The sequence below is a fragment of the Engystomops pustulosus genome, chromosome 4, assembly GCF_040894005.1.
Source record: "Engystomops pustulosus chromosome 4, aEngPut4.maternal, whole genome shotgun sequence".
NCBI classification, from domain to species: domain Eukaryota; kingdom Metazoa; phylum Chordata; class Amphibia; order Anura; family Leptodactylidae; genus Engystomops; species Engystomops pustulosus.
Genome location: NC_092414.1, coordinates 132,950,599 through 132,974,871, shown reverse-complemented (window position 1 = coordinate 132,974,871; position 24,273 = coordinate 132,950,599). Strand labels below are relative to the sequence as shown.

Genomic DNA, 24,273 nt, shown 5'->3' with positions numbered 1-24,273 from the left:
AAAAAATTATATGTGTGTGTGTATATATATATATATATATATATATATATATATATATATATATATATATATATATATATATATATATATATATATTATATATAATAAATCAAGCCACTTTCCAAAGACAGAAATGATCACGTTAACAGAAATGCTAAAGTGACATCACATGATCACAGCATATAGGACTTGAGTGCCAGTCCTAATGTGCACGAATGTGGAAAATTTGCTGCCCCCATTGAGTTCTATTGTGCATGCACTGTGAATGTGCCACAAATTATAGAGCAGGTCCTAGTCCTATGTGGATTTGCAGCATGGCATTGTCCTACGGGCTGCAAACCGTGGCACAAAGCGTGAGAATTCTTTAAAGGACATCTACCACCAAGATGAAGGATTGTACACCAAGCACACTGACATACTGGTGTGCGCCCCCTCTGGCAGGGTTTGCTCCTCTTTTGAATGACACCTACCACCAGGATGAAAGACTATGCAAATGATGCATACAGTCTTTCATCCTGGTGGTATATTCCCTTTAAGCTTCCTATGCCCTTTTTTAAGGAAAAAGGGCTTTAAAAATATGCAAATTAGCCAAAGGGGCTCCAGGCTCAATTTAAACCTATGGTGATACACCTCAGACTGATTTGCATGATTTTAAAAACCTTTTTTGTTAAAAAAAAGGACATAAGAAGCTAAAAGAAGAGCAGATCCCGACAGAGGGGGCACACATACCAACCAGTATGTCAGTGTGCTTGGTGTACAATCCATGGTGGTAGATGTCCTTTGAATTAGCATGTCATATAGTTGCACATGTCAGAAGAAATAAACAAAAATCATTCTGCACCCTGAAACAATCCAGCTTTATCTTTTCTTAGAAGTTTTGGCTTTTGTAGATTCTTCTGTTATCCTGCGGGCCATGCCGTAATTTAGAACTTTGTTGGTTTCTAGAGGTTCTCCCACCCAGAGCAATATGATACGATTCACTACCATTTAACTACCATGGTTTGCTGTGTTAGTTTTTATTGTTAAAGTTAACATTAGGGTATTGTGGGTTTCAGAATGTCTCAGACAATTTAGCTGTAAATATGTTAAAAAAAACATTCCATAAAATAAAAATGGGTACTACTGATCTGTGATACTGAAGACAACATATCATAACCATGTACCTCCTTTCGATTAACAGCCTGGTAAGTCTGTTGTCCTTATGCAGGTTGCGAGAAAATAGTTTTTTTGTTGTTGTTGTGATACTTATTATATTGCCAAGATGGCCCTCCCGACTAAATACTTTTTTCAGCTCACAGCTTGAATGGTCACCACCAAACTTTGAGTCTTGTATACCCATACAATAGTATCCTTCATTTTGTTGAGGTTTTTTTTAAACTTGAAAATAAAAATAATGATCAGGTACCACAAATGTGGCAAACGTTTGAACATTAACTGTCCATGCCAGGATTAAAATTAAAAAAAAAAACAAAACCTTTTGCCCAGGTCCGGAGCTCTCAGCGCCTGCTCAATGCCGTCAGTAACTCAGCAGCACACCTTGGCTTCTTTATGCAAGAACCATTTCTTTAGCACATGTTCAATGTTAACGATTTAAGCGGCTCCTCTCAAGATGCTTCAATGAAGCCAGGATGAGAGCTTCAGATGTGACTCGCATCTTTTTATTGCGCCCACGGACAGAGCTCATATAGGGTGATTTGGAACACCAAACCACATGTCCATAAGGACATGTAGTTTCCAAAATTCTTTAAGTTTTATGACTTGCACAAAAAAGAGTTGTAGAATCAAACTGAATGTGGATAGCAAGTATGAGGTAAGATGCACCAAGGCCCACATTTTGCTGCATTTTTAGGAGTTTGGTAAGCCAGCTTAAATATAAAGGCACTGAGACCCCACTGATCAGCAAGTTAGGTCCTATCCCATGGATAGGGCCTAACTTTCCTTTGTGGGAAAACCCCTTTAAAGTGAGGTGTAAAGTTAAATAGTCTAATAATGGGATCTATTTATCTTTCAGCATTAGACACTAGAAAATGATATAAGTGTTGCATTCTAAGATACAGTTGACACAACGAATCTGTGTCATAATCATCTCTCGTGAAATCGGTTGGATGCCACAACTTGCAATGTAGTGCTTGTTGTTCACAATCTATGTCAGAAAGCCAGATAGAGGATTTTAATATGGGATTTAACCCAGATTTCCAGCAGAACTGTCAATCTTGCATTGGCTTTGAAATACATCCTATGGGGGAGATTTCAACCAATCAGACCTCCGCTTTCACTTTTCCACAGCTGTTAATAAAATTAAAGCTGAGTTCTGATTGGTTGCCCTGGCCAACTAGATCAGTTTTACCTCAGACACTTCTGATAAATCTCCCCCTATATCTTTTGTTGGCTTATTCTATGGGGCTTGATCTTGTGATAAATTTCTGACCTTTTATTGTCTGTAGTTTAGGAACTGTCAAGTAACATGTAAATGACTAATACTAAAGTTGCACTTTAATTTTCTCAGCTTGTCTTATAAAGTGACCTCTGTGTTTGAGTAAAACACTATATATAGGCAGTTGTGATATCTGTAGGCATTTTGTTTTAGATGATGTTTTCTAAAAGCCTTGGGAGTTCTTATAAAGCTATTGCCTTGCGCTTGCACTTATTGAAGCATGGCTTCTAGTCCATGTGTGTGAAAATTACATATCTCAGTGCTAAAAGATGATCTCAAACCTCATTACATTGTAAAATGTTTTAATTGATTGAACATTTTTGCAGACATATTTTCCTAGATTCATTTATGGCAGAAAGATGTCCTTACTAGCAGTGCGGTATAATTATTCTCTATATTTTTACTACTTCTATGTTCATTGTGTCCACATTTTTGTGTGTCAATTTAATAAAAATCTAGTTTCATTTATTTTACAGAATTGAGTTTTTCTAAGCATCTGAATAGAGCTTGGAGTTAAAAAATGAAGGCACAAATTGCTTTCTGGTTCCTCTCAAAACACATTAGGTTGGTGACACACGTGGCGTTTTGAACCTGTTTTTAGGCGGTTTGTAAGCAGTCCGTCAAAAAATGCATGCGTTTTAAAAACGTGTGGGTTTTTGAAAACACATCCGTTTTTTTTTTCAAGTTTTGTCTGTTTTTTCAATTAGCATAATTATCATAATTGGGAATACTCACAAAATGCTAAAAATGGATGCGTTTTCAAAAACACGTGTTGTTAAAACGCATGCATTTTTTAACGGACTACTTAAAAACTGCCTAAAAACAGGTTTAAAATGCCACATGTGCCACTACCCTAATGCTGAGACGGGTCGCTTCTGTGGCCATTGATTGCCTGTGTAGTTAGTTTTTGAGCGGGACAAGGAATCAGAAAGTAGAAGGGGTTTTAAAACCCTTTTTTTTCATTTGAAACAATGAGTTTTTAGTACTTTGCTCCCTCATTAGGGTGATGTCACACACAGCGTTTTAGGCCGTTTTTGGGCCGTTTTTAGTTCGTGCGTTAGTGCGTTTTCAGATTGTAAAAACCGCAAATGTTTTTAATTGCGCAAATTCGGAAAACCGGACAAATATGTATGCGTTTTTTAAAAAAAAAGCATGTGGTTTTTAAAAAACTGATGCTTTTGTTACGATCTGAAAACTATAAATGGTCCAAAAACGTCCTAAAAACACCATGTGTGACATCACCCTTGCCCCAGTTAATAAATTAGAAAGGCTGGATTTTTTTAGTCCTGTTATGTTTAAGACTTATACTTGCAGTAAAGGGCATTACCTCTATTAAATGATTAGATCCCATATGTAGGATATGAAATATCCTGTCTAGAATTGCCTCTTTTGTGTGATATCGCTGATTTTTCTGTAAAAAATTAGACTCCAAAGCCCTATGCAACTGAGGTGAAGACTGAGATGAGTCTGTTTTAGAGCTTGGAAAGGGAGTACAGGCAGTCCCCGGGTTACGTACAAGAAAGGGTCTGTAGGTTTGTTCTTAAGATGAATTTGTATGCAAGTCTGAACTGTATATTTAATAATTGTAACCCCAGACAAATTTTTTTTGGTCTCTGATTTTAAAAATGTTGGGTTGCCATTAGAACCAGGATTAACAATATAGCCTAATTACAGAGATATTTAATAACAGTTATAGCTGATTATTGTAGCCTTCGACTAAAGTACAGTAAATTACCAACTTCCAGAGGTCCGTTTGTAACTAGGGGTCGTCTGTAAGTCAGGCGTTCTTAAGTAGGGGACCGCCTGTATAACTTCAGATGGTCCTATCCTGTTGCTTTATGTCACCCAGAGCCATGCTTTAGATATGTTATTGTTAAGAATCTCCTTTTTCAAATCTCATGAGGCCGCGCTCACACGATGTGCTGCGTTGCATTTTTTGCTGCATTCCAAAGGCTTCACCCTTGATAACATTCTAAGGTTACATTGCGTTTCCACTGCATTTGCTAAAACACAATGTAACCTCAGCAGGTGGTCACGATTCAAGCCTCCTGGAATGCGTCAAAAACGCAGCAAAAACACAACGCATTGTGTGAACGTGGCCTAAGGTTTTTACAGAACCACAATCCTGATGTGCTCTGAAGATCTTTTTATGACACCAAAAGCATCTGAGAGGGCTAGTAGTTACCGTAATTAGGTAAAAGCTTGTGATTTGTTTCTCTTTAAAAATTTACATATTAGCGAAATAAAAGTTGGCAAAATATTGTGGGGACGTGAGGATTAGCCCTTAAAAGGGCTATCCTCACGTCCTATAGATGTACCTACCACCCGATCTATCTTTTATAGGTGGATATGTGGTGGTAGGATCCCTTTAAATCCATGTGGTGGATTTCCTCTAAAAACACAGCACATAAGTGATTGTATTATAACCTCAGTCATGATACATTTATTACTTATATTGTACATAATTAAAAAATGGACATTGTAGAATAACCCATTCAAATCCCTTTGGCTGCAGTAGGACACTGTACAATTGTGTAATAATATATCACACTGCACTTTAGTAAGAAAGGTCATTGCATATTTGGAGGATGTTTGGCCTGTATCAGATGTGCACATGATAGCTCTGTTATCACATTTTGTGCATCGTGTAATTGGAGACATCATTCATTTGTCAATCTGTTAACATTCACTTGTGGCCTATTCAAAAGGGTTCATGTAACAGGAAAATAATCATCTGACTTTAAAGGGCACCTACCACCACGGTTCTACCTATAAAGGTAGAACGGCTGGTATGTAGATGTATGGGACGTGAGGATAGCCCTTTTTAGAGCTAATCCTCATGTCCCATACATCCACCTACCACCTGTTCTACCTTTTATAGGTAGAATTGTGGTGGTAGGTGCCCTTTAAAGACACATGATTACAGTTAAAACTGACATTTCAAATTTGAGAAGAATTCTAAAAAAATGCCCAATTTGTAATCAATTGGACAGTTTTTCCTTTTTTTGGATTTGCAATTTCTCTTAATACGAAGTGGAAAGATCTGTGACCATAAGCAGCTCAGCCGTGTAGTGGTTGGGTTACACAGACTTACATAATGATATAAGAGATTTTGCTTTATAAATTAGGTGAAAATTATTTGTAATATGCCCCCGATTCATTGAAACAACATTAAAAAGTTATTTTTGCCTTGTTGTCCTCCTGCCGATCAAGCACTGTTGGTCTGGCATGTCCATGTTTTATTTTGTGAAGTGTAAGAAATGTGACCACTTCAGCAAATAGTCTACTGAAAGTCACATGCCATATTCATTGGCAGGATAGCTCGCTCATGGTAACCCTCATGCCAATGTACAGCTTGCGAATGCTTAGCCACTGAATGCTGCATTGGTCATGTGTCTCCTCTTTCACAACTGAGAGTGGGATTCAAAAGGAAAGATAAGTTGACTGCAATTGATGGTATTGTAATACTTCTACACTGGAGATCAAAATGAGAGAACACACAATTTCCTAAATGTCAAGGTTATTATAGTCCCATGTGAATATATACTTGCATGAGTAAAATGGCAGTGTTTTAAGTTTATTTCATACATTGTATATATTCTAAGGGTGATGGCACATGTGGTGTTTTGAACCCGTTTTGGGTCTGTTTTTAATCAGTAAGTTTTTTGACCAGTTTCAATTAAGATAATTGGTCAAACCTGTCAAAAACGGATGCCTTTTTGACGGACTGCTTAAAGACAGACCAAAAACGGGTTCCAAATGCCACATGTGCCATCACCCTTAAGCTCAGAATAAAATGTAAATGAGATCATTGTAAAAGAACATTGATCAAAATTAGAGAGCACTTTAGATACCGGTGTTGATCTCTCACCTGCTGATAATTTCCATAGAAATGCTGATGCAATCAAGCTGCGGCCAACCCTGGTGGGTGCAGCTTGGTCTGCGTTTGCAAACGCAGCCAAATGCAACGTGGCCCTGAAGGTAGTACCCTATCAATCATAGCAGGAGGAATTGGTTGTTGCAGTCTGATTTCTAGAATATTTTATCTTTATATCATCACAAACTCATTCCAGTCCTCCAAGAAGACTGCTTGCCCTCGCAAGACAAATGCAAGAGAGAACAGGATAACTCGGAAAATCTCCATGGCTAATTGTTTCAACACTGTAGCCGAAATTACATGAAAGTTCAGCATTGAACAGGGTTAGGATCTGTCTTGTGTCTCACTTTAACAGTGACCAAACCTGACCAAAAGAATTAATTTAAAAGGCTAGATAGAGAAAGCCATCTCGGCAATCTCCGTCAGCTCCATAGAGATGAACGGGCAGCTCACGCGTGCGTGAACGGCTGCTCTGGTCCTCTCTGGATGTGACGGGTACATCGGAGCACCGTTCTCGTAATCTGGGTGGGTCCTATCACTGACCCCCACCAATCAACAAATTAGGTCCTATCCTACTTAAAGTCGTCTGGGGGTAAAATGTAACATTTTTAACTACATAATTAACATATAAAAGATTACCTTTTTTATTGTTAAAAATTATAACAATTGCTGTCTGTTAATTCATTGACAATGCAGTTCTTGCTACATATTACACATGCACCAGGAGTTGGAGCTGCAGACTTCAGTTTGTACAGGTGCCTATGAGCTCAACTGTATGCGAAATTGGTGTTAAAAAAAAAAAAGAGAGATGATATAAAGAGAAGTATATTGTACCTATCTGCTTGATTTAGCACATGTAGCCCTAGTAACACTTGCCAGCAGTAAAGATGGCCGCCGCTTCGCCTCTTGCATGTTTCCGCCCTTGGTTCTCACAGGCGCGCGCAGCAGAACCTGCCTCCCTGTGGACGCGCACTACAAGGTGCAGGCGGCAGAATGGGAAGTTGAGCTCAGGTAAGGAGGAACTGAAGTCACCTCTGGGGGTGCAGCTGGTGTCCCGTGTACTCTCTCCTAGAACAGGGTGACAATGTGGTCGTGAAGCAGTGTAGCTTGCTATAGGATTAGTAGGCGGACGGGACGGTATGGACTGTGTAGACACATGGCTTCGTGGAGTCGGTAGGTGCAGAGTACGATCCTGACCATGTACACCTAAGAGGACTTATAGACATAGTATTATCTGTCCCAGAAGAGTCACCCTCTTACCAGAGACATAACGCCTCCATAACAAGGTGACTGTAATATCCCCATAGTATTATCTGTCCCAGAAGAGACCCTCTTACCAGAGACATAACGCCTCCATAACAAGGTGACTGTAATATCCCCATAGTATTATCTGTCCCAGAAGAGAGACCCTCTTACCAGAGACATAGCACCTCCATAACAAGGTGACCGTAGTATCCCCATAGTATTATCTGTCCCAGAAGAGTCACCCTCTTACCAGAGACATAGCACCTCCATAACAGGGTGACTGTAGTATCCCCATAGTATTATCTGTCCCAGAAGAGACCCTCTTACCATAGACATAGCACCTCCATAACAGGGTGACTGTAGTATCCCCATAGTATTATCTGTCCCAGAAGAGTCACCCTCTTACCAGAGACATAACGCCTCCATAACAGGGTGACTGTAGTATCCCCATAGTATTATCTGTCCCAGAAGAGACCCTCTTACCAGAGACATAGCACCTCCATAACAAGGTGACTGTAGTATCCCCATAGTATTATCTGTCCCAGAAGAGTCACCCTCTTACCAGAGACATAGCACCTCCATAACAGGGTGACTGTAGTATCCCCATAGTATTATCTGTCCCAGAAGAGACCCTCTTACCATAGACATAGCACCTCCATAACAGGGTGACTGTAGTATCCCCATAGTATTATCTGTCCCAGAAGAGTCACCCTCTTACCAGAGACATAGCACCTCCATAACAGGGTGACTGTAGTATCCCCATAGTATTATCTGTCCCAGAAGAGACCCTCTTACCAGAGACATAGCACCTCCATAACAGGGTGACTGTAGTATCCCCATAGTATTATCTGTCCCAGAAGAGACCCTCTTACCATAGACATAGCACCTCCATAACAGGGTGACTGTAGTATCCCCATAGTATTATCTGTCCCAGAAGAGTCACCCTCTTACCAGAGACATAGCACCTCCATAACAAGGTGACTGTAGTATCCCTATAGTATTATCTGTCCCAGAAGAGACCCTCTTACCATAGACATAGCACCTCCATAACAGGGTGACTGTAGTATCCCCATAGTATTATCTGTCCCAGAAGAGTCACCCTCTTACCAGAGACATAACGCCTCCATAACAGGGTGACTGTAGTATCCCCATAGTATTATCTGTCCCAGAAGAGACCCTCTTACCATAGACATAGCACCTCTATAACAAGGTGACCGTAGTATCCCCATAGTATTATCTGTCCCAGAAGAGTCACCCTCTTACCAGAGACATAACGCCTCCATAACAGGGTGACTGTAGTATCCCCATAGTATTATCTGTCCCAGAAGAGACCCTCTTACCAGAGACATAGAACCTCCATAACAAGGTGACTGTAGTATCCCCATAATATTATCTGTCCCAAAAGAGTCACCCTCTTACCATAGACATAGCACCTCCATAACAGGGTGACTGTAGTATCCCCATAGTATTATCTGTCCCAGATGCCAGTTGTGTGGGGCAAGGGAGATCTCTCGTTATATACAGTGACCTGTGGATGTTTCCAAGACAGAAGTACATTTTTTTCTTATATTTCTTATGTTTGTCACAGCAGAACCCTTGTAAAGAATCCATACTAGACAAGAGAAATGATCACTGCTTCTGTATGTGATTTGTGGGGATTAGTGACAGTACTAGTTCCTAATAATTGAGCTTTATGGGGAGCATTTTGTCCATCTGCACTTGCCAATCAGTTTTCTGCCATTACTGAAATGGGAACAGAGGAATGTCAATGTCCTATCTGTATTGTATCTGTACTCTGTACTTTATTGCTTGCACATAAAGGTTACCCAGCACTGTGACTTGGCAGGAGCTTGCAGATCCTGATATGTGTGTTGAAGGAAATGCCCACATTTCTTGTCAAAGTTGAAGAAAAACATGTAAAGGCATTTTAACAGCAAAAAATAAACTGGTCTCTATTCAGTTTCCTTAAATTCAGCAATTTATTTTATGTATTGAAAAGTCCAGACTATGGCTGATGCTGCTGCTGACCACCCCTCCCTCCACAAGACCAGAGTATGGCTGATCCAGCAAGACCCGACTATGACTGAAGCGCTGACCCCCTCCCAGACTAGACCAAACTATGGCTGACACTGTGACGTGCCCAAACCTATGACTGAAGCTGCAGGCCACCAGATGGTTGTTATGTTGGGTAAACTGGTAGTTTAACTGCAAGTTTACCCAACATTCTGCATTTGGTGGTGTTGGAAAGATACTTGGGATCTATCCTGTAGGTACTGTTGCACAATCACTATTACAACCCCCTCCCCCATCCATTTTTCCTTCTGTTATGCCCCGCATTGTGTCCCCCCCCCCCCCCCAACCTCACATATAAGTGCATCGTCGGAGCAGTGCACGCCGCGTGCGGAGGAGGTAGTGGTGCACGCGTTTTGACAACTTGCTACTAAAACTATAAACCCTCTAAAATTTGTTAAAAAAAAAAATTTGAACATTTGAAAGTTAAAAAATTTTAATTTTTTTCAAATTTTTCCTAGATTGTTGAATTTTTACCACCCAAATACCCGACCAATCAGCAAAATTCTACTACTGATATAAACTACAATGTGTCACGAGAAAACACTGGTCAGATTTCAAAAAAGGCTCAAACTGGCTGCATCCTGAAGGGGTTAAAAATAAAAAACAGAACCAGTCACAGCACATGATCAAGCTGTCAGCATGAACCTGTGTGTGTCATGTGACCGTAACATCAGCAGCCAATACAATATTGAATGACACTGCTCCGATCACATGACCTTCTGTTGTGACCATGATCTGCAGCTGCTTGGTGGATTTTTGAGGAATAAAACATGAAAGTGTCTTCTGGTTGTATTACTACAGGGATGAAGGTGGGCAGTAAATGACCTGATCCTCTCTGCAGATGTTTTACATTGCTCATTCTGATCCTGTTCTCAGTGTGTAGGTTTTCATCACATAACCACTACTCCCAACATTTCACAGCTGGGTCACAATAGGCGAAATAGTTGGCAGGTCATTAAAATGACTATCCTGCTTCCTATAGTCCCACTTCAAGTGCGTCATAGAGCTGCGTCTAGTAGTAGGGAAATCCCTTTTATACCCTCTTTGGCAATACAACTAGTATTGTATCATCACAGGGTTGATTGAACAGCCCTTCAGAGAGCAGATGGACAAGGACCCAAAATATACTGTGAAAGCAACCTAGGAGATCTTTAAGGCAGAGAAGTAGAATAGACTTGACACTTTCCATTGAATGAGCCCTAACGGTAAGGACACAGAAGATGATCCTGATTTTCTTAAGGAAAATCTACCATTAAAATCCATCATGATAAACCAGGGACAATTACTCATAGATACAGGCACCAGGACTGGGGTAATATTCTTATATTTGTTATCCAATGCTTTCTTTCTTCTAAAGGTCAACTTTTTAAATTATGCTAATGAGTCTGAGGAGCTCTGTAGGTGTCACTTTACATCCATTTCCATATATAGAATGACTGTCTTTCAGAGTGTATGAAGAAAGGTTTGCAGTAAAGGTTTTGTAGTCATATTTAGAGATGGTAGACGCTGTGCTATGTCCTGAGCAAGCAGAAATACTAAGAAGATTAAGTGTCTTTGCCCATAAAGCAGCTTAAAACTTATAAGTGCAATCTGTATTCCCCATTTTTGTCTTTGACCAGGAAGGCAGCAGTCAGCATACAGCCTGGTCCCTCAGGATGTACAATGTGACCCTCCTTTTTTAAAGAATATGAAATAAAAGAAGATGTTTTAGCAAATTTTGAGTGCCGGTCATACTCTACTTTTTTCTTGGACACAGCCGGCTTGTGCACAGTGGTATACACGTAAATGGCACACTCCTTAGATATGTGATACTTCAGTCCGCTGCTTGTAATAGAATATGATGTTATGTATTCATTGTAAAGCATAGCATGCTTTATGTAAACTTTCCCTGTTGGTCGACTACAGATTTGTTTTTAACAATCAGTCGCACATGCCCCATTCAGGTAGGACAATGTGGATGTACCCCCACTATGGCACATATGTATTGCAATCTATTTCATCTTGTACCTATGTGAAATTCTGAGATCATACCCTCCTGGGCACTTGTTTGAGCCTCTGTATCTCTGGTACTATAAAGCAGTGTTCCCCAACCACCGGTCCATGGCCCAAGACCGGGCCATGGAACACCTGGTTCCAGGCCGCACTGGACCTCTGTAAAAACAAACAAAAGAAAATATACTCACCTTCCCCGTTCCCCTGCAGCAGTCTTCTCTCCCATTACTTAATTTCCATGTAAATTCACTGTTCTATTGACGGTGAGCGAAGAGAAGACTGCTGCAGGGGAACAGGGAAGGTGAGTATTTTTTTGTTTTTAGTTCAGCTGGGATAGTAGAAGGTGGGGGGGCTTCTTCAGGAAATTGGACAATATAAGCTAGGCACACAGGGAGTTATGTGGGGCATGCAAACTTACATTTTTGGCTATGAAACAGAAACCAGACTGTATCCCCCCCACCTACTGGTCCCCGGAGAAAATATATGTTTACAGCCGGTCCCTGGGCAAAAAAAGGTTGGGGACCACTGATATAAAGCATTTGATTTTGGTACCTGCTGATATATCCACCTGAATAACTTTTCATATTTAAAGGGATGATGATCAAGAGAGTTACAAGTTGCTCATCCAATCAGAGCTCAGCTTTTCCCACAGCAGTTTTCTAAAATGAAAGCTGAGCTATGATTGGTTGCCATGAGCAACTAGAACAATTTTGCTCTCAGACCGCTTTGATAAATGACTGGCTCATAACACTGTCTCTTTTGTGAATCTTATAGTAGTGACCTCTGGGTGCATTATTGTACAGGCAGTCCCCGGGTTACATACAAGATAGGCTCTGTAAGTTTGTTCTTAAGTTGAATTTGTATGTAAGTCGGAACTGTATATTTTATCATTGTAATGCCAGCCAGAACCTTTTTAGTCTCTGTGACAATTGGATTTTAAAAATGTTGGATTGTCATAAGAACCAGGATTAACACTAAAGCTTAACTGCAGACATCTGTGATAACTGTTACAGCTGATCATTGTAGCCTAGCACTAAAGCACAATAAATTACCAATATCCAGAGGTCCGTTTGTAACTAGGGGTCGTATGTAAGTCGAGTGTTCTTAAGTAGGGGACCGCCTGTATATCCATTTCTATAGAAAGTAGTGGCTGACGAGAGGCTATTACAATCAGGATTTTTGTATAAATGCCTGTTGCCAATGCTAGAACAAAGTACAATTGTTTACAAGTCCAGACTCTCTGAGCCGAATACATCAGTGTTTTGTATCTGCAGTCATGAAAAATGAGCCTGTGGTGTATCGTGTTCAGTCCATACAACATGTATGGCCAGTAGGAGTCTTGTAGAGCCAGTAGGAGTCTTGTTGTTACGTGTTAGTTTATACATATCTCTCGTGACCATGTACATGTATATGTTGCAGGATGAAGGAATGGTGGATCCAGGTGGGGCTGATCGCGGTTCCTCTTCTCGCTGTGTACCTGCACATACCCCCGCCTAACCTCTCGCCGGCGCTCTACACATGGAGGTCCACTGGTGCATTTTTCACATACCAAGAGCAGCGCATCTTTTATAGAGGTTTTATTTTTATACCTTTTATTTATGTTAAGCTAAACCAATTATTGGACTATTATGTAGATGATTATAGTAATTGAAGGTCGCTTCACATTGGCGTTTTCACTGAACCCATTTTGGCTTATGGACACATACAGATTTGTTTTTCCCTTCCTGGTTGCAGTGACTTGTCACTGATGCCTTACTGACCCATTCCTTTCAATGGCCTTTTTCACACTTTGCTTTTTTCCACTGATCAGTTTTTGTTGCTAAACAGTGATCAGTTTAGAACCTGTTCTTTTTGTGTTCACTCACAACAACTGAAGTGTTAAAAAGCTCATTTGGGTTCATAGAAAAATTACTAATGTGAAAAAAACACTAATGTGAAACCACCCTGGGGTGTCATGCAGGTGTTTAGAGCCATGGTTTGAGTTCTTTTTGTCAAAACCAGGAAAACCTACTTATTTTGGCCTTTCCTGACCTTCCCAAAATCCTTGGCTCTAAGTATGTGTGTGTATATATATATATATATATATATATATATATTAATATATTTAACCCAGAAGCTATTTTTCAGCTCCTACCCTGGAACCTTTGTTGTGGACTTTTGGTGGGAGGATTCAGGATAGCACCCTTTCTTCAATTACCCCAGGCTGTGATGCTGTTTTTTTTCTTTTTCATGTACTGTATAATAAATATATATATAAAATCTTTTGCCTTCCTATTCAGACTCTTGGGGAGCTGTGGGAAGCTCAGATGTGGTAATTCTTTTACATGGATTTCCAACATCAAGCTACGACTGGTATAAGGTAAGGATTGTACATGTGTCAGTCGTAAGGTTCACAGTACATCATTAAATCCGTTTGGGATCTGTAGAATATTCCTTGTGAACATCATGTTCAACAACGTGTGTATTTCCCATTTTATTTCCTTTGTTGTATATGTCTTGGTCTTTATAGGTTTGTATTATATTCTTTTTCAGGTCTGGGAAGGCTTAACCCAAAGATTCCAAAGAGTAATTGCCCTGGACTTTATTGGTTTTGGTTTTAGTGACAAGCCAGTAAGTATAGAAGGTTATCTCCAAATGTATGTGATCATTGAATGATGTGCATGTATGATATGGTTTATCAATAGGTATTTTACTCCTCTTTTTATTCATAGTGAATTCTTACTCCTATTTTTTCATCGTTTTACTTTTACACACTTTGCATTAAGACTTTTTGGCATGAATTCTCTGCTCTATCTTGCTCTCCATTGTTATTTCTTTTTAAAAATAATGTTTCATCATTGCTTCCAACTCTTTTCCATCCTTGTGTCTGATTCCGGGCGAGATTCATCTTTGGAGGCACATTAGTTTTCTGGCGTACATATGTCTCCTAATTGCCTGCGACATTTGCCAACCTACTATACCTTTCACTTAAGCCAGATTTATCAAGAGAATCCAGACGTATTAGGCTTTTCAAAACTTAGTACATTTGGACAAAAAATCACTCAAGTCTCCTCCTGGTGTAAGAAATACTCAGCCACTCTGAGAAATATAACCTATATTAAAAAACCTCCTAAATATTTCCTTCACCAGAAGCCGACTGCAGTGGTTTTGCGTCCAAATTTATTACGTTTTGAAAAGCCTAGTCTGGAGAAATATGACCTGTATAATATAACTGGTGCAAGAAGCCTGCCTAATGATAAATCCACCCCAATGTGCTTTACAGCCAGATTTGTGGTCCTGTCTTGCTGGAGAACAGTGGTAGCTAAAGAAACAAAGGTTGGTGAAAGGTCCTTTTTAAATGTTTGCTCTTACCTTTGCTGGCCTCTAGTTACTCGATCATTTTGCGCCACTTCATTATTACAGAACAGTGAAATTGAATAAAAAGGGTTAAAAAAAGTTTCTAAGAACCCCAAAATGGTACATAAACTCAACTGATGAATAATTAAAAATCTTTTGGTAGGTGAAAATACCTACAAAGTGTGCATGGACAATTTACCCCTTATTGACCAATATGTTTTGGGACTAGGATTTGTATAAGTTTTACCTTCTTTTCTTTTGTGGCTCAGTTCCATACATTAATAACTTCATTTTGCAGAGATTCCACCGCTATTCCATTTTTGAGCAGGCCAGTATTGTAGAAGCTCTGGTCAATCACCTTGGCTTGATAGATCAGAAAGTGAACTTACTTTCTCACGACTATGGAGACACTGTCGCCCAGGAATTGCTTTATAGGTCAGTATTATATCCCTGAGTTTGTGTGTAGCTTTTATTTGTGTTGTGAACACAGTAAGATTATAGTAGCTGTAGTACTGCGTGTGGCACAAAAGTTACTTGTTTAGACATTAACATTGGGGAGGGTCATCTTTTACCACACTTTGTTTTTCCTTGTACTCTGCAGTGTATCAATATGTTAGTTTATACAAATCTTACTTTCTCTTTCATGTTTTTTCATAGGTATGAACACAGAAGACAAGGACACATTAACATTGGAAGTTTGTGTCTCTCCAATGGAGGTAAATGTTGTCTGCAGTTTGACCTGCTAGGAGATTGAGCAGCATTGCCAGCACTTGATTTGTTTCCCACAAGCCACTGTGTTGTGTAGTACAAAATATTAAAATGTTAATATTTAAGATTTTCTTTTTATTAAAAAACTGCGAGTGGTCGCCTGGGATTTTTTTTATTTTTGACACTTGGTTACTACCTGCAGCCCAGCACTAGTCTCTGTTAGTACACAAAGGATTTAGCTGTGACTTTTTGTTGGCCGTACCCACAACCTGCTAGAAATCTAAGGTGCAAACTGTAGCAGGTACAGGCTGTCAACAGGACGTCACTGCTGGGGTTCTGTATGTCAGCTTAGCCAAGGACCGATGTAAAGTTAATTTATTATTTTCACACCACTTGGAGCCAGTAAAAAAATATAAATCTAGGACAACCACTTTTAAAGAGGTATTCCTACAATTTGAAATTATGCTGGATACTGGATAGTTAAATAAGCAATGAAAAATAATGACTGCCAGAAGGTCTAAATAAAGAAAAAAAGTTCACTGTATTCATATATCTCATTTTGGGTTCCTGACAGACTTGGATCTGGAACATCAATGGCTGTAAGTCTCCACATGTCTGCAATGCGGTCTTAATTGGTTAAAGCTACATAAGGTTTCCTCTTACTTTCTGAGACTTACACTTGAGCATACACTTCTCTTGCTGGCGTAATGTGGGTTACATTGAGCAGTTATATCGTTCATATAAGCAGTTACCGTATATACTCGTGTATAAGCCGAGTTTTTCAGCACAAAAAATGTGCTGAAAAACGTCCCCTCGGCTTATACACAAATCAATACTGGTAAAAAAAATAATTAAAAATGGACAAAAAAAATAAACTTATATACTCTCCCTCCGGCTCCCCCGATGTCATCGCGGCTCCTCTTCTGGCTTCCCGACTCCTCTTCTTGCTTCCGCGCCGTCTTCTGTTTTCTTTACTGGGCGCCGCCATTGTTCTTCTCCCGTGCGGCGTACTAGGAGCCACACGGGAGAGAACAACACGATGTTAAAGAAGACAGAAGATGGCGCGGAAGCAAGAAGAGGAGCCGGGAAGCCAGAAGAGGAGCTGCGATGACATCGGGGGAGCAGCGCTGCGCATCGGGGCCACCGGAGGGTGAGTAAATAAGTTTTTTAAAAAAAAAAAATTCTGGGCTGACTGTATACTACTGGGGGCACGCTGTATATTATAGGGGGCTGGCTGGCTATATACTTGGCTGGGTCTGTGACCAATGCATTTCCCACCCTCGGCTTATACTCGAGTCAATAGGTTTTCCCAGTTTTTGGTGATAAAATTAGGGGTCTCGGCTTATACTCGGGTCGGCTTATACTCGAGTATATACGGTATTTATTATTGAGAATTATTGCTAGTTTGGAGAAACTACAGTCACTTTTGTTAACAAGGTATATCTATGTCTGGGATGATATATACATGGCCTTAACATTTTTTTTTCCTTATTTACAGGGATCTTCCCAGAGACTCATCATCCCAGACTGATTCAGAAGGTTGGTTTGTTTATGGGCTTGCACATATGAAGTTACAGATATACTGTAGCCCTTGTCCTATTATGTTGTATGGGAATGCTTAGAACATAAGAACTAGAGACCTTTGGGGTCATCTATAGTTAGGACTAGCTGGATATACACCGACATTATGATTGGGCCATGCATTGTGTAGTAGTAAGAGGATTGGAAATGGGAAATCATCACAATGTTTTACAAATTCTACAATCATGTATTAGAGCTAAATATTTCTCTCTCACAGCTGCTTAAGGATGGTGGCATTTTTTCTCCAGTATTAACTAGACTGATGAACTTTTACTTCTTTAGCAAAGGGTAAGTGGTAATAGAGATTTCACATTACAACCATTTCTAATTAGTAGAAAAATAAGTGTCCATTGTTGATCTCACTCCTCTAATGGTATTTCCTGCTTTTGTGTTGTCAGTATCGGTGAAGTATTTGGCCCTTATACACAGCCTTCAGAAACTGAATACTGGGATATGTGGACTGCTCTGAGGACCAATGATGGCAATCTAGTTGTAGACAGGTGAATAATACTTCTTGTCTTTGGGTTCCCCTAGGACACTGGGTCCCTTTTACCAAAGATGTCAATGTCTTTTCATAAACTCCAAGTGTACTTCTCATGATTCAAAACAGAAATCCGTGTTTGAGCTGTGGCTTGTATATTGTATCCGTGTTTGAGCTGTGGCTTTTAAGGGGCAGGTTTATGTGCTGACAGTTTTTCCAGCTTTATAGTAATGAGCTGGATATGTGGGAGTTAGCTGTTATACACCAGTAACTGCAAGAAAACAGCTGCACCCGTGGTGTTGTTTTTATTTAACGGCAGATGGATCTGTAAGGTTTCTGCTCCACATGTACTGTAGTCACATGGCTACTAGGTGTTGCATACACACAGATCTAATATTACTAACCTATCCTATGAATAGTGTATGAATACTATGAATATCGATAGTAGAGGCCAGAAATCCCTTTAACTTGTCACTCACAATTTCTACCTGAAAGACCATTCCTAACAGTAACATTCTCCACAATGACAAGTCTCATATAATGGCTTCAAAATGCCTTTACTGTTTATTTCTTGCAGCTGGATATCGATTAAATTTTGATTCCAATTGATTTTTTTTCCCGTTAGTATTTTACAATACATAAACCAGCGCAAAAAGCACCGAGATCGCTGGGTTGGTGCTTTGTCCAATACATCGGTTCCATGTGAGTATTGTGCTTTTATCCTCTATTCTTTAAGTTTTTAGAAAATGTCTTATTTGTGGAACTTAAAATATAACGTGCAATATCACAAAACATTTAGAGACACATTTACTAACAGTACTATATGCAGTTGACTTGTGTATAATGCAGGGTGCGCCAGATTCAGGATTTCTGCTGCATGTTCTTCATGAACCTGGTGATCCCTGCATGGCAAGGACCAAGTGCTGCAACATGGGGCATGTAAAACGTTTCTGACGGACTTTGAATGTTAAAGGGGTATTCCGGGAATATGAACGTCTGACACAAAAACCCATGAGGATATAAATAAATGAGTACAACAATACTCAATGTCATTAGTCACAAAATGGAGCTTCAATAGTTTGATTTTCTGATTTACAAAATTTATGGCCTCTCTAAAGTAGGTGAAGTTATCACTAAGATGGCCGCCACTTTAAACTACAAGTTCCATGATCCTTTAGTTCTCAGTAACTCCTCCTCCCTCTTATGCTCTGCTCCCAGTGATGATTTAATAGGTTTTCTTGCTCTGTTACCATAGTAATGATGTGCAACTGCCATCACCACAACACTGGCCATACTGGATGCACTGCAACCAACAGACTACAGCCAAACATAGTGGTGATCACATGACCTGCCCAGGCAGGTGCAGAACATGTGATTTGGACATGTGACCAGCGGCCATCTTCTGTCCTGTGTATGCTCTGCAACGGACCGCGCGGAGGAAATTAACGGACTGATTAAAGGGCCAGTAGCATTTTAATTCCTCATTACAGTCTATGTCATCAGCATTTTCTGCTAAGGGGAGCAAAATTTTTAATAACAACTAATTACATATTAGCTTATATTTTGAGTATGCATTTGTATATAAATTATGCTGATTCCTGGAATACCCCTTTAAGTGCAGCGCACAGTCCAACTTCGCACCGGAGCGTCCCCTTCAGTGCAGGAATTTGTTTTGCATGAAGAATAGTGAAGCAGCATCACAAAAGGGTCGCATGCGACACAAATGTGGTGCAGACACTTCTTAAATACCTGTGGAGGCAGTTTACACTAGAAAGAAACGTGCAAAGTCTGACAGAAAAGTGTCGCAAAGCCCTTAGTAAATGGGGCCACAGAACCAGTGCTTCGAAAGAGGACAGCATGCTACATGGTCTACTCTCCTAGTAGCCTAAAAGCAATAAATTAACAATATTACTAATTTTTTAAAAAAAAGTATAACTTTTATTTGGCAAACACCATTATTTATGAGAAGAGTTCTCCCCTCACTGCTGCTGTGGATACGCCATGTCACAAGCCGCTTTAGGAGTCATGGCAAACAGTATAGGTTTAAAATATGATGCATCTTAAATCTGTCATCAGAACAATAATTTGTATTCTGTACACACAGTGCATTTAATTTATGGACCCCTGGATCCTGTCAATCCCCATCCTGAGTTCTTAGATCAATTCAAGTGAGTATAATATGCATATATCATTATAAATCACATCAGGTTTTTTTTTTTTTAGAAAACTTTGACAGGAGCATATAAATCTATCAAAGAGAAGGAGGAGAAAAATGTTAGTAGGGTTGCACAATGCATCGTAATTACGGTACCTTTTTGGTTTTAAACGAGGGAGCACGGTTCAATACCAGGATTTCTTGTGGTGCGATGCTGAGCACGTGACCACTGCTCCACCAATCAGAGAGAAGGAATGGCTGCTGTGTGAGCGCGGGCAGTGGAGACAGGAGCAGCGAGATTCTGTGCTGTGGCGCTAGAGGAAACGGAGAGTCTACATTCCCCGCCCCTTATCTCTTCAGCCTGGACCTGTGTAACCTACCCGCTCAACCCATATGTCCAGCCCTCAGTGTTTTATTAGTATTAGCTCCCAATGCTGTGATAAAACACGGGAAAAGTTTAACCCCCTCAGCCCCATTACCCATGTGTCCTGCTCGCTGTCAGTATCTTCATGCTGTCGTAATGTCAGTGCTAATTAGAATTTCTACGTGTAGGCTTCTGGTGCCCCTGTAGGGTTATTTTTAAACGCTTTATTTTATTTTTTGAAAAAACACAGTATTCATCTTAAAATAAAAAAAAACATTCACTAAAATCCCCTCATATTTGTTATCGGTGAGTTCATATTGCCACAATCTATAAATATAATCCATTGTTTAACCCATTTGGGAGTGTCGTAAAAAATATCCCCAACAACTTCCGTAGAAATGTTTTTGTTACTATGATTTAAAAAAAAGTTACAAAAAGTGATCGTAAAGTCGATAAAAACCCTGAATGCTACCAAGGAAAATTATAGCTCATGACACAAAAATAAACCTCAACTAGCTCAGTCAGTGGGAAACATTTTGAATTCAATGCTTTTTTTTTTTCTTCTCAGGAAAAGTATCACATCGGCATCGAAATAGTTTTCTACATATCGTATCACACTCATAATTCTGGTGCACCCTACTTTGTTGTTACAGTATATACTGAGGTTCTAATCTCTCTCAGGCTCAAAAAAGCCCCAAATCAATAGAGAATTCCATAAACAAGTAGTGTGTGTGGACTAGCCAACAAAGAAACCCGATCTCAACTCCTTCAAATCCTAGATGGATTCCTAGGCTATTTCCAGCAGAGCTCTCTGTATAAAAGGACAAGAGTCTCAGTGTTGTAGTGATTGGGGATTTACGGTATGTTATACCTGGACAATTCCTTTGGCGCAGGCTCCTATAAGCTACTGTGTGCCTCATCTGGTGGCAGGAGATGGTTTAAAATGAGAGAGTACTACTGTATCTCATCAAATTATCCCCATCAACTACATGTAGCTGGCTGAGATTTTTTTTTCTGCATGGCACTAGATAGTGGAAAAACCTCAACAGTGCTTAAATCTAGTGAGCTGCTATAAGAAGAAAGCACGGACATGATATTGAAGTATATTCCTTATAACCACACATATATTTTCTTTCATACAGGAAACATATTCCCAAATCAACCTTCACTGTGCTGGATGATCACATCAGTCATTACCCTCAGCTGGAGGATCCCACTGGATTCCTGAACGCCTATCTAAATTTTATCAATTCTTTTTGAGCCACAGAGAACAAAATTAACTTGACTTTTTTACCTTATGCAAACCTGGAGCTCTGATATAGCAATAACAAGTTTACCTGATTTGGGCTCCTGAATTGCTCTGCACCAAAATACCAGCAGTGGCCACAACACCTCTCAGGGATGGCTTGTCTTTTACCTTTTATGTACAGTCATTTTTTTAATTGCCAAGTGTAATTCTAATTCCAGGGGAAACTAATCTTTTCACAAATGACAATGGAAATTAATTAGGAAGATGGACTGATAAAATGGTGTGGTTTTTTTTTTTGGGGGGGGGGGGGAGGCAAGGGGGATTAATTTTAAGCACCTTAAGCCATACATCAAGTGCACTAAACGGGCTACAGTGCTTGACCATCTTCAGGAAGGCTACAGCTTCCATTTTCTACATTAATAAAGATATTTTCAGTGGAATTACAGTGATCCTTTTTATACAATGGTGCCTACATCATAACCAAGTAAGCCAGTTTTACAGTGATTTCATGTCTAAAAAGCTAAACTATGTGTCTACATAGGCTACTTGTTTCTTTCTGAAACAAATTCTTGGAGAGTAACGTGTACATGCTGCAGAAACTATCCCACCCTGGCATATAATGGATTTGCTGAAATATCTGTGACAGATCTGCTACATGTGAGCATACTGTACCCTTTTACTCCAGCGCTGCATACACAATACAGTTTGTTGTAAAATATCTTGAACCCATTCCTGAACACATCCCTGTTTCCTTAGAAAAACTGCACTTTCTAAAGTGTTTATTACCGTATGCACTTATATATCTTAGTTTTACCAAAGATACAGGATAGGATTTCCTATTCTTAACTTGAGCTATTCGGCACCTAAACATGCAATTGCAGGCCGCAGACAACGGAGCCATGTTTACACACTTTGAGGGCTTCTTTTTTCACTGATCAGTTTAGAACCCGTTTGTATTCACTGACAACATATTCAGTGTGAAAAAACCCATTGAAAAGAATGGTTCAGTAAGGCATCAGCGAAACATCACTGAAGCCAGGAAGGAAAACCAATTCATATGTGCCAATAAGCCAAAATGGGTCCAGTGAAAAATCACTGATGTAAAAAAAAAACACCAATGTGAAAGTACCATTCGAGGTCTGCTCCCATGCCTAGTGAGCTCATTAAACTACACGGCACTGTGTGTTAGTCGTTAAAACAATGTCTAGCACACGGATGAAAACTTAATTCACGTGCATATAGCATTACACTTGGATTTTGTAGTGTAATGAATCGTGTGCCATATCTTTGTATAAGCAGCAGGTTATACCTGCGTCATACTGGATGCTTACTACCAGCATGTGTTGGTTCAGTATGAGCTTTGTATTTTCTGTGAACTTTTCCAACTGACTTTTTTTTTTTAACAAGGTGCTACAGAAAACCCATCATTCCTAACATAGAACTGGAATACTATGTAGTAACAGCAATAGAAATATGGTGTTTGGTGGGTAATCAAAGACCATGCCGCTGCAAGGTCCAGAACTGTAACAGACATTCCTCTTATATGCAAAATAATACTCGTGTAGAAGCCGAGTTTTTCATCACAAAAAAATGTAGTGAAAAACCTCATCTCGGCTTATACACGAGTCAATTAAAAAAAAAAAAAAAAAACTTGTATACTCACCCTCCAGCAGCCCTGATGCTCAGGGTGGCTCCCTGATGTCGGCGCGGCTTCTCTCCTTTCTTTGGTCTTCTATACAGCCGGCAGGGACGCGGCCATGTTATCTTCATGGCCGGCGCATACTATGTCATCAGCGGGCGCATCATAGTATGCGCGGGCCAGGAAGATAACATGGCCGCAGGGAAGACAATAGGAGCCGCACCGAGCATCGGGGCCGCCGGAGGGAGCGTATACAAGTTTTTTTTAAGTGCTGGCTGTATACTACATGGGGGCAGGCTGGGTTGGCTGGGTTGGCTGTATACTACTGTGGGGGTTTTTCCAGTTTTTGGTGGTAAAATTAGGTCTCGGCTTATACTCGAGTATATACGGTAAAAGGAAAAATGCTTCTCCTGTATGTGTGTAAAACCACCTTGTCAGTTTTCACAATACAGACTTTTCAAATGATCTCCTCCTCCCCCCCCCCCCCCCCCCCCCCCCCCCCCCCCAATTTTTAAAGTTTCAAATTTTTTTAGTATGACAGAGGTAATATATTGGCTACAAGCTTATACCCCTACAGTCAGCACCAGGTTGAGTTATTATCCAATCAATCACAGAGGGTGCTTCCATTTTGCCTCCATCTACCCATATGTCATATCCAGCTGGAAACAAAGGATGATAAAGCCTTGTACAATCTGCTTTTCCATCCTGTTGAAAAGAAATGGTTTACACTCAATGGAAGCCCTGAGGAACAGAGCCATATATAATATATATTATATATATAATATATATATATATATATCTTCCATCCTTGTTCTTAGTCGCATTAATTGTCCATATAACATACATCCTAAACATTGGTAATAGATAATCTATGTTCACTTCTCATTCTGCTTTCCGGGTGGAAGAGCTGAACCAGAGAACATACTCGCTTGCATTCTTGATTTTGCACTTTGTTACCTGTAAGTTTGTACTAGCGACAGTGTATAAAGTCTGCATTTTATTTGACAATAAAGCTGCAGTCAGTGGTGTAGTGGCCATCGTCAATGAGAGTGGCAACTACAGTCTAACAGCTCATTTGCAGGGCTGTACCCCCACTTATAACCTAGAAAATGCATATCCAGTGGATAGATTCTTAAATG

The 24,273-nt window shown here is 39.9% G+C and overlaps 1 protein-coding gene across 4 annotated transcripts; it reads left to right on the top strand.

The window, feature by feature from the left end:
- The first annotated feature begins 7,209 nt into the window (after positions 1–7,209).
- On the top strand, positions 7,210–21,812 carry MEST (mesoderm specific transcript). Of its 4 annotated transcripts, none has more exons than XM_072147483.1 (12): positions 7,210–7,322; positions 13,041–13,195; positions 13,901–13,980; positions 14,154–14,231; positions 15,256–15,392; positions 15,615–15,673; positions 17,164–17,204; positions 17,464–17,534; positions 17,645–17,746; positions 18,353–18,429; positions 19,832–19,895; positions 21,389–21,812. In XM_072147483.1, exons 1-12 carry the CDS (start codon positions 7,222–7,224, stop codon positions 21,504–21,506), a joined length of 1,083 nt encoding a protein of 360 aa, XP_072003584.1. In that variant the 5' UTR covers positions 7,210–7,221; the 3' UTR covers positions 21,507–21,812. The 4 variants fall into 4 exon arrangements, with proteins under 4 accessions (XP_072003584.1, XP_072003586.1, XP_072003587.1 ...); XM_072147485.1 differs by lacking the exon at positions 21,389–21,812 and adding an exon at positions 20,815–21,371; XM_072147484.1 differs by lacking the exon at positions 7,210–7,322 and adding an exon at positions 7,334–7,484.
- Positions 21,813–24,273: the final 2,461 nt, after the last annotated feature.

What these genes read in the sequence shown, in the direction of transcription:
- MEST (XM_072147483.1), top strand. Translation starts at nt 7,222, where the DNA reads ATGTTTCCGCCCTTGGTTCTCACAGGCGCGCGCAGCAGAACCTGCCTC. An exon ending in TTTTACTTCTTTAGCAAAGG is followed by an intron (nt 17,535 to 17,644) that starts GTAAGTGGTAAT and finishes TTGTGTTGTCAG; the next exon opens with TATCGGTGAAGTATTTGGCC. An exon ending in GAGTTCTTAGATCAATTCAA is followed by an intron (nt 19,896 to 21,388) that starts GTGAGTATAATA and finishes TCTTTCATACAG; the next exon opens with GAAACATATTCCCAAATCAA.